Source organism: Leptodactylus fuscus, chromosome 11 (assembly GCF_031893055.1).
Source record: "Leptodactylus fuscus isolate aLepFus1 chromosome 11, aLepFus1.hap2, whole genome shotgun sequence".
Taxonomy (NCBI): domain Eukaryota; kingdom Metazoa; phylum Chordata; class Amphibia; order Anura; family Leptodactylidae; genus Leptodactylus; species Leptodactylus fuscus.
In genome coordinates, this window is record NC_134275.1 from 10663080 (window position 1) to 10674298 (window position 11219).

General features: G+C 44.3%; 1 protein-coding gene across 1 annotated transcript; it reads right to left on the bottom strand.

Annotated features, from left to right (window-relative positions):
* Positions 1–1635: 1635 nt before the first annotated feature.
* PRDM12 (PR/SET domain 12) lies at positions 1636–8629 on the bottom strand. The gene is made up of 5 exons (XM_075258948.1): positions 8354–8629; positions 5849–6039; positions 4064–4219; positions 2561–2672; positions 1636–2069 (listed from the first exon to the last, which is right to left on the bottom strand). The coding sequence occupies exons 1-5, from the start codon at positions 8574–8576 to the stop codon at positions 1684–1686; spliced, it is 1068 nt and encodes a 355-aa protein (XP_075115049.1). The 5' UTR covers positions 8577–8629; the 3' UTR covers positions 1636–1683.
* Positions 8630–11219: the final 2590 nt, after the last annotated feature.

Here is an 11219-nt window from a genome sequence, read left to right on the forward strand (position 1 = left end):
CTACACTTTGAAAATACAAAAGAACGTTCCGGGCTGCGCCGGAGATGATGATTTTATAGACCGCAGAGGAGGAACCTTTTTGTTTTTTAAGAGTTCTTTAAAAAAAAAGAAAGAAATAGGGAATATAAAAAATCCTGTAAATTCTATGTAATCGTCTAATTCAGGGCAAAGTGTTAGCGCCAAAACATTAGAGCGAGGATACAATATATCCGGATAGCGATAGGAAAGGAAACGGTTACAGAATCTGTAACCTGATCAATGTATATTAAATCCAAAATTATATATCTTAATAAAAAAAATAAAATAAGAAATAATCAGCTGTGATAGAGATGGATAGATAGATAGAGAGATAGATAGATAGATATGAGATAGAGAGATAGATATGAGATAGATAGATAGATAGATAGATAGATAGATAGATATGAGATAGATAGATAGATAGATAGATAGATAGATAGATAGGAAGATAGATAGATAGATAGATAGATAGATAGATAGAAGATAGATAGCGATAGAATAAGATAATAGATAGATATGAGATAGATAGATGATAGATAGATGATAGATAGATGATAGATAGAAGAGAGAGAGAGAGATAGATAGATAGATAGATAGATAGATAGATAGATAGATAGATCATAGATAGATAGATAGATCATAGATAGATAGATAGATAGATAGATAGATAGGAGATAGATAGATAGATAGCAATAGAATAAGATAATAGATAGATAGATAGATAGATAGATAGATAGATAGATAGAGAGATAGATAGAATAAGATGATAGATATGAGATAGATAGATGATAGATAGATAGATAGATAGATAGATAGATAGGAGATAGATAGATAGATAGCAATAGAATAAGATAATAGATAGATAGATAGATAGATAGATAGATAGATAGATAGAGAGATAGATAGAATAAGATGATAGATATGAGATAGATAGATGATAGATAGATAGATAGATAGATAGCAATAGAATAAGATAATAGATAGATAGATAGATAGATAGATAGATAGATAGATAGATAGATAGATAGATAGATAGAATAAGATAATAGATAGAATAAGAATAGATAGAATAAGATAATAGATACTATAGTTCGTGTTCAGAAACAAATAAATAAAAATAACAAAAGGAAATAAACTTAGAATTATTAGTAATTAATTTCACAAAATAAATTTCCTTCTTTTATTGGGAATATCTGATAGATACAGCGAGGTACAAATTACTTACAGATATAATACATAGAATATCAGCCGAGAATAGCAAAGATTGTACATAGAATATTTACAGGATATAAAGTGACGTGTTCGAGGCTCCTCCTCCTTCTCCTTGCAGTGGAGCTGTATATATATATATACTCTAGAAGCCATAGATAGACTCTGGACTTGCTGTCTATGTATAGATATGTATAGATATTTATATAGAGATTTATAGATATATCTTTATACACTCCTATATACAACCAGCCTTAGAATGTGAGAGTAGAAATTCCACAAAAATTCCAGAAGGGAATTTTTTGTTTTTTTTAACTTTGCCATGGTCTGTGTCGGTGACCGGTATCGCGTCTTCTGCGAAGACATTCAGTGGTATTAGAGACGGTAACTAGCGAGCGGATCCGCCATAGTCCAAGGCCGTAGCTTATACTAAATCAAGTCTCTGGATACGTCTCTTCACAACACCATGGTGGGGATGTGGTGCGCCAGCGAGGCCGGGTGTGGCACCGGCAGGGTGGGGGAATGAGCCTGCATGGAGTTGTTTGGCGGACGGTGCCTTGCGCTTTTCTGGTGGGCGCGGAGGCCGGCCAGCTGTGAGTAGGCGCTCTGGCAGACCTGGCATTTGTACGGGCGCTCCCCGGTGTGCAGTCGGACGTGGTTGCGTAGAGTGGAAGACTGGCTGAAGCGACGGTTGCAGAATCGGCACACAAAGGGTTTGTCCAGGGTGTGGATCCTCATGTGAGAGCGCAGGTTGCTGCGGGAGTTAAAGCCTCGATGGCAGATGACACAGCGCATGCGGCCGGTCAGTACAGGCCCCGAGGAGTCAACACCACCAAAGTCATCTGGGGGAACAAAGAGGGGAATAACGGTTAAATACTGAAAAGAAAAGTCATGTTTTTTATTTCCTTCAAGTCCATTTCCCTTCATACTACACAAAACTTGACTGATCTGAGTCCTGCCTCCTGCTGGACAGCACAAGATAATGCAGGGGGGCTGCCATGTAAAATTCCATTATATACCCACTATACCCAGGCCCACCCTGCAGTGACCCCCACCGCTCACCATGATTGTTCTCCTTCAGCTTCTCCTCCATATTTGCACCCCAGGCCCTGTCTATACCCACCCCCGCCCTGCAGTGACCCCACAGCTCACCATGTTTTTACTTCTTCTGCGCCTCCTCCATATTTGCACCCCGGGTCCTGTCTATACCCACCCCCGTGCTGCAGTGACCCCCACCGCTCACCATGTTTTTACTTCTTCTGTGCTTCCTCCATATTTGCACCCCGGGCCCTGTCTATACCCACCCCTGCCCTGCAGTGACCCCACCGCTCACCATGTTTGTTCTTCTTCTGCTCTTCCTCCATTCCGGGCACGCCAGGGATACCAAGGAAGGTGTTCTGAGAATTGCTGTACCACACCAGCAGCTCCTGGTCCGGTGGAATTGTCTGTGGGGAGAGATAGCGGGACATGAAGGATCAGTGGCCATCACTGCAGGGGGTCATTCACATAACCCATAATGCATTGCAACAGCAAATAAAACAGAGATAAATTACAAAGATCGGAGATTGTCTGGACTGGCGCAACCGAAAGTAAAGAAGTCGCCCAGAACAACAAATATCGTGAGGGAGGTGGAGAAGTGGAGCAGGGAGGGCAGACCCCAAGGACTAGAGACTGTCTATCCATATGTCTGTCTGTCTCATATCTATATATTTATTGATCAGTATCTAGATCATTCTAACTGGTTGATAACAGAGAGCGATAGCTTTTACTGCTCTGTTAGGGTAATAGTTGGCAGTATTGGGTTGAGCTCAGCAGTCAATGTGATTGGACTTGAGAGAGAGAACCTTCCAGATATCTGGTCCTGTGTTGTTCCCCCCCTAGTGGTGGTGGCAGTAGAGGCAGTATCCTCAGTCGGTGCCTCCTCTATCGCTCTCTCTCCTGCCGGTGTTCCATCTGCCTGGCGTTTGCTCCGGTGTGTGCCGCCTGGTGTCTCCTCTGACTCCCGGTATTGGGCTCCTTGGTTACCAAGGACACTCGGTGAATAGGGGGGTTATTAACAAGCTCCAATTAAAATAATAAAGCAGGGAGATGGTGATGAATGGAGCGCGCGCCGCGCCGGGTGTCTGTGTGGTGTCGTACGCCGGCTTCCAAACAATGCGGCAGAGCGGTGACCTTGAGCCGACATAGCGGGATGTAGAGTAAGGGCTGCGCCAGGTTTAGGGGGTCTGTGATCCCAGCTCCAGTCCTTTGTATGGCAGGTTACGTGAAATGTAGGAGCGCCGCGGTACAGCCGGCCCCTCCCAAAAACAGAAAAATGACATCAAGTGTCAAAAGCAAATCCAGAAATGGCGGGGTGCTCGGAGGCTTCTATTAGGTAAGTGATGTTTATAGACGCGGCCGCACTCAAGGCTCGTATGGAGGAGACGTCTGTAAACATCGCTTAGCTCGCCGCACTTCACCGTAACCTGCCATTTGTTAGACGCCAAATTGATTTTTTCCTGTTAGAAGAGAAGAGTCGCCCTTCCCGCTGTGCCACGGAAATACCAGCGCGTCCTATTGTGAGCGCAAAGGACTGTGCACGTAACCATCAGCGGAGGCCATTACCAGCCCTAGGGGTGGGGTGACAGACCACGACACAGAGTGAACCCTACGTCCTATAGAGGCTACATCAATATTCTAGAACTTTCCGTGCATGACCTAGAATGGCCCTCATGGCAATAGACTGGGCCCAATGTATTACAGGAACAAATTCAACCTAAGTGGACTGGATTCTGGAATGTTCTAGATACAATTTACAATGACTTCCCAATGGCGAGCAGAGTATGGCGAGTATTACCTCAATGGCCTTGTAGAAGATGCTGTTCCCAATCTGAACCACCTCCAGGTTCTGCTCCTGCTCATTGCGGGCACATTTGATGTAGGTCATCCAGCTGCGGTGATCCTCCTGACTGGCATCAATGAAGTAGCGCACCGTACTGTCCTCATTGAAGACCTGGAAAGGAGCAACAAATGGTTAATAATGTGATAGAATACAAGGCCTGATACATAGAAATATCTAGAACATATCTGTTTCCCTCTGTTACTTCCATCTAATATCTATCTGTATAATATCTATCTATCTATCTATCTATCTATCTATCTATCTATCTATCCATCTATCTCCTATCTATCTATCTCCTATCTATCTATCTATCTATCTATCTATCTATCTATCATCTATCTATCTATCTATCTATCTATCTATCCTTCTATCTATCCTTCTATCTATCCTTCTATCTATCTATCTATCTATCTATCTATCTATCTATCTCCTATCTATCTATCTATCTATCTATCTATCTATCTATCTATCATCTATCTATCTATCTATCCTTCTATCTATCTATCTATCTATCTATCTCCTATCTATCATCTATCTATCTATCTATCTATCTATCTATCTATCTATCTCCTCTCTATCTATCTCCTATCTATCTATCTATCTATCTATCTATCTATCTATCTATCTATCTCCTATCTATCTATCTATCTATCTATCTATCTATCTATCTCTCCCTCCTATCTACTGTCTGTCTTTCCATCTACTTCTATTTCCAGAACTATCCGCCAGTCCCGGCTTCCTCTGGGGTCTCCACTTGCCCCTCTGGCCATTGTGTTGGGTAATTGAAGAGCACCAGATCATCACCTGCAGGTGACTGAGGAGGTTACAAGGGGTAATTGATGCCATTGTTGGGGGTGCAGCCCCCTCCTCATACTACATGGGAATCTGCTGTGGTGACTACAACTCCCAGCTGGAGCCCGGCCTGGGATTTTGGGAGCTGTAGTGTGACCACATCTTGAGATCGCTGCCCTTTTCTGCAGACAATGGGGATGTATTCAGATGATGGACACCCCCCTCACCCCCAGCCCTATTATTGACATCCAAAGGGTCAATTTAAGCCAATTGGCCTGACAGCAGAGACAATGGAGCATCAATGCTGCTGTGTAGTGGACATCAATGGACGCCATTTATCTCATTCAATTAGTTACTCCCCTGGGGAGGATTTATCACCTGATCTTATCTGAGACCCCCCCCCTTCCTGCAGGCCCCTAGATAGGTGAAGGTGCAGACCCCCAGGTAGGTTCACCCCTCTCTATCTGTATACACCCAGGCAGATGCATATCCCAATCTGCAGACCCCGGTCGGTGCACTCCCACCCTGCAGACCACGGTAGGTGCACTCAGCCCCCTGCAGACCACGGTAGGTGCACTCACCCCCCTGCAGACCCCGGTAGGTGCACTCCCCACTCTACAGACACCGGTAGATGCACCCTCCCCCCTGCAGACCAGGGTAGGTACACCCCCCACCCTGCAGACCGCAGTAGTTGCACTCTTCCCCCCTGCAGACCCCGGTAGGTGCACTCTCCCCCCTGACACCCCGGCAGGTGCACTCTCCCCCTGCAGACTACGGTAGGTGCACTCTCTCCCCTGACACCCCGGCAGGTGCACCCTCCCCCCTGCAGACCCCGGTAGGTGCACTCTCCCCCCCTGACACCCCGGCAGGTGCACTCTCCCCCTGCAGACTACGGTAGGTGCACTCTCTCCCCTGATACCCCGGTAGGTGCACCCCCTGCTCTCTCACCTCCCACATGAGGTTGTTGTTCTTGCACAGGTCCACATGCTCGGGGGAGATGACTCTGCCGGTGAAGGGCCCCATCTCTGTCCCGGCTTTGATCCAGGTCTTGGAGAAGATCCCTAATCCTTCCCCGGGGATGGAGCTCTGGGCGATGATGACCTCTGTGGGCAGGACCAGGCTGGACAACTTCTGCACCTCTGCGGGGGAAAGACAAAATGTCAGGAGAACTTTCCACTGCCGGGAACAGCTGATGCAGCAAAACCTCCAGAGCACCGCAGCGACAAACACGCTTCACACTGTGCGCCTTGTTACCGCAAACCTTGCACCCCCCCATATCTAGGGAGTAATAAATCCCCAGGGCGCCCCGACACCTGCAGAGCCGGAATAGGCAAATCTACAGCCCGACAGCCCCAAATACAATGCATCGCTTAGTATCTAAATCGTTTCGATTAAATTATAATTGTATAAATTTCGTAGGATTTCTGTAGATTTCCCTACAATTCTGCAGCAGATTATTTAGCCCCGATCACAGATTACTAACGCCGATCACAGATTAATAGCCCCGACTACATATTATTAGCCCCGACCACGGATTGTTAGCCCCGATCACAGATTGTTAGCCCCGATCACAGATTAATAGCCCCGACCACAGATCCCTCTAATCTCAATGATTGACAATAAATTGGTTTAATCTCATTCCTCTAATCCCTTTCCAGTGATTTTTGGGGATTTCACGGGACATTTCTGTTTTTTTTCCAGATTCCGGCATTTGCAACAAAGTTTTTTTCACATCAAGAAATCGAAATATTCTTTGCGGAAACCAAAAATCCCGACAAATCTCCTTGAGGACATCTCACCGGATTGTGACAATCTGTAACATCCTGAAATCCGCAAATTTATAAGAAGCGGCAACGAATTCAACGAAATAATGAATAATGCGGAACCGCTGCGGCTTCTCCATAACATCAGCCTAGTATGGACAGGAGAATCAAACAAAAACTTCTGAGAAAAAGGCGCAGGGAATGGGAGCGAAGGATTTTCTATAACAGGAGCTGCGACAATGGGGCGGATTGAGGCTATTTGTTGCCCAGACAGAGGTGAAGTCGCCCCCTCTCCCCGGCCAGCCATTTGTCACAGCGCTAAAGTGACGGCCATTCATGAAACCCAACAAGAAAGAAATGACTCATTCTAAATTCATTAGTCTGTATGGAAAGTGTCGCAGAAACATCGCAGCATCATGTAGTGAGGACTTGCTCCAAAGCTGGAGGAATTCCACCAACAAAATGGGGAGATTATGCGGCTGACACCCGGAGAATGAGGGGGAATTAGGCTTCATGGTCAATTAGGAAAGGAACAGAGAGGAGAATGGGAGTCCTAATCCCCCTTCACGGATGCCAGGACAGGCGAGCTGGAGGACTGAGGCTCAGGACCTGAGACATCGCGAAGAATAGCAGACTTTTCTCTGCCCGGGAGTCTTTTTAAGTTGGTTTAAGTGGAAACTTTTTCTCAGGTCAAACTCAAGTTAACTAAATGAATGTAAAAGCTTTTCTGCCCCAGCCTGACTCTATTACATGCGGGGAAGTCAGGGGGGAGGAGGGGGAGACTGGGGGGGAAGACGGGAATGTGATGGGAACCACAGCCGGAGAAAGAACCATCATCCTCACCTCCATCACTACTATCCTCATCATCATCCTCACCTCCATCACTACTATCCTCCTCATCATCCTCATTATCATCCTCATCCTCACCTCCATCATTACTATCCTCATCATCATCCTCATTATCATCATTATCATCCTTACCTCCATCACTACTATCCTCATCATCCTCATCCTCATTATCATCATCATTCTCACCTCCATCACTACTATCCTCATAATCATCATCCTCATCTTCATCCTCATTATCATCATCATCATCCTCACCTGGCTCCATCACTACTATCCTCATCATCCTCATCTTCATCCTCATTATCATCATCATCCTCACCTCCATCACTACTATCCTCATCTTCATCCTCATCACCATCCTCACCTCCATCACTACTATTCTCATCACCATCATTATCTTTATCCTCATCATCCTCACCAGCATCATCATAGCCTCATCACCATCATCATCATCAACTCCATCACCATCCTCATCACTACAATCATCACCATCATCCTCATCATTCTCACTATCATCCTCCTCAGCTGACAAACACTTTTAGGAAACTACAAATATTTTATAAACAAAATTCAAAATAAATTCAAAAATTGCAAACAAATGTTTAAAAAACAAAGCGAGGAAAGAGGAGCAACGGAATGTGAGAGCTGTGGGGACTGCAGTAGAGGAGGGCTGGGGGACTGGGGGACTGGAGGACTGTAGGGTAGCTGTACTGTAGGGCTGGGGGACTGGAGGACTGGAGGGTAGCTGTACTGTAGGACTGGGGGACTGGAGTACAGTTGGGCTGTAGGGCAGTTGGACTGTAGGGCAGTTGGGCAGGCTCTGCCACTTTGGGGCACTCACCTCCTGAGAAGGACTGTGCCAGCACCTCGGCGGTGAAGGCAGTCTTGGGACTGCTGTGGTTGCTCTTCTCCTCAAACAGTTGCTCCCCCAGGACGTTCCTCCAGCGGCCATAGAGGAAGCTGTGCAGGATGTCTGAGGTGATCATCTCTGCCAGGGACAGCCCCTGCTGTTTGAGGCCGCTCTTCAGCACCAAGGCTTCTGCGGGGAGCACTGAGCCCATCATGGGTGTGCTGGGGCAGCTGCTGGTGGTCGTAGTACAGTAGGAGTGAGCAGCCTCTACCTCCTCCAGGCAGCAGACTTTGGCACAATCCTCCCTGCAGCAGCCCCTTCCCTCTTTATATGGGCCTGAATGACCCTCCTAATTGGTTATTAATGACCTCCCTGACGTGCAGCTAAGAGAGAGAGAGAGAGTGTGAGAGACCCCTCCTCCCTGAGAGACTGCCAGATAAGAGGGGAGGAGGGAGAGACAGCTCAGGAGCCCCCGACACCTGCTGCATTATCCCCCAAACTGCCCAGACCCATAAGGGGTGCAGAGACCCGGCCCCACATCTCACACACTCTCCACTCTAATTCTTCCCCATTCCTTCTTTTCCTTCCTTCTTCTTTTCTTTCCTCCTCTTCTCCTTCTTCGTTTCTTCCTTTCTTTTCCTGTTTGTTTTTTTATTTTATTTTTCTTCCTTTCGATTTTCTTTTTATTTATTTCTTTCCATCTTTTCCATTCTTCCAGTCTTGACCTTCCTCTTCCTTCTTTCCTCCTGTGTCTTTCCCTCTTTCTTTCCTTCTTTTCTTTACTTGTTTCTTCCTTTCTTTTCCCCTCTTTTCCTTCCTTTCATTTTCTCCTTTTTTCTTCCATCATTTCTTCCTTTCTTATATATGTCATTTTCCTCAGTCCTCATTTTTTTCTTTTTCTTCCTCTTCTATCCTCCGATGTATCGCACATATATATGGCTGCGGTATATACACGCCCGTGCACACATTGCACTTCTCCCGCACTTCTGCGCTATCGGACCGGGATTTCTAAGTTTCTATCTTCCTCCTTACCTTGATAAAACTGAAGACACAATTCCCAGACCTGAGGTGCCCCCTCCCCTCCCCCCATAACCCGGGGACTCATCACCTTTGCTAATTATTGTTTTGGATAAAGAGAAATATCTAGATAATCCGCAGGTCATTTCTCCTCCGTCTTCTCCATCTCACGGACTCGGGTTCGTTCACAAGGAAACAAATCAAACCAAATCCTCAGCAAAATCCCGATTATCCCCCCCAGAGGAGGCAGAAACCCCCCAGACCGGGGCAATTACCGGAGCGGTAACTGAGAGAGAAGAAGAAGAAACCCAGAGACTGAATAACGGAGGAAAAGCTAAGAAATAATGTGTTACATCAAGAAAACAGAAGAGAAAACCGCAAATACATAGGAAGGAGCCCGGTAATTCATAGATAGATAGATAGATAGATAGATAGATAGATAGATAGATAGATAGATAGATAGGAGATAGATAGATAGATAGATAGATAGATAGATAGATAGATAGGAGATAGATAGATAGATAGATAGATAGATAGGAGATAGATAGATAGATAGATAGATAGATAGATAGGAGATAGATAGATAGATAGATAGATAGATAGATAGATAGATAGAAAGATAGATAGATAGATGATAGATAGAAAGTATTCACATCGATAGATGATAGATTAATAGAAGATAGATTTATACAGTTTTAGAAATCGATACATATGTATATATAGATGGGTGAAAGTAACTATAACAGATACAGACAAATATTAAATAATTTATAGAGTCTAAAAAACTATAAATATGAAATATATAGAGAGATATAGAGCGCTGATGTATTTTTGTGTAAGAAAGAAGAACAGACAGATAGATAAGAGATAAATAGGTATTAGATAGATAGATAGATAGGAGTTATATCGATAGATAGGAGATAGATATATAGATAGATAGGAGATAGATAGATAGATAGATAGATAGATAGATAGATAGACAGATAGATAGATAGGAGATAGATAGCTAGATAGATAGATAGATAGATAGATAGATAGATAGATAGATAGACAGGAGATAGATAGATAGATAGATAGATAGATAGGAGATAGATAGATAGATAGATAGATAGGAGATAGATAGATAGATAGATAGATAGGAGATAGATAGATAGATAGATAGATAGATAGGAGATAGATAGATAGATAGATAGATAGATAGATAGATAGGAGATAGATATATAGATAGATAGGAGATAGATAGATAGATAGATAGATAGACAGATAGATAGATAGGAGATAGATAGCTAGATAGATAGATAGATAGATAGATAGACAGGAGATAGATAGATAGATAGATAGATAGATAGACAGGAGATAGATAGATAGATAGATAGATAGATAGATAGATAGGAGATAGATAGATAGATAGATAGATAGGAGATAGATAGATAGATAGATAGGAGATAGATAGATAGATAGATAGATAGATAGATAGATAGATAGATACAGTTATGAGATAGATAAATGGATAGATATAAACAGATAGCTGGGGGTTGCAGTAATATTTTTGGCAGTGTATGATGTCACATGTACCCCCCCCCCCCCCCCATGGTTAATGATGTATCTATGGGTTGATATAAATATCCAATGGCCTGTAGATAATTCCCCGCCATTGAGGACATTAAATATTCATGACCATTAATAGAGCGGGTGAGTGTATGGGGCATTGTTGCGGGTGTATGGGGTGTCTGTGGCCGGCTCTGGCTCCTTTCTTCCCCCTGTTAAGTCTCTTTTGCAGGGTTGATGGTGCAGGAGTAAATGCCCGTGTGACGCCCCCTCCTCCTCCTCTCCACTATAC

Coding starts and splice junctions, on each gene's coding strand:
- PRDM12 (XM_075258948.1), bottom strand. CDS start 8,576: ATGATGGGCTCAGTGCTCCCCGCAGAAGCCTTGGTGCTGAAGAGCGGC. Junction 6,040..8,353: donor GGCACAGTCCTTCTCAGGAG/GTGAGTGCCCCA, acceptor TTTCCCCCGCAG/AGGTGCAGAAGTTGTCCAGC. Junction 4,220..5,848: donor ACAACAACCTCATGTGGGAG/GTGAGAGAGCAG, acceptor GCTCCTTTCCAG/GTCTTCAATGAGGACAGTAC.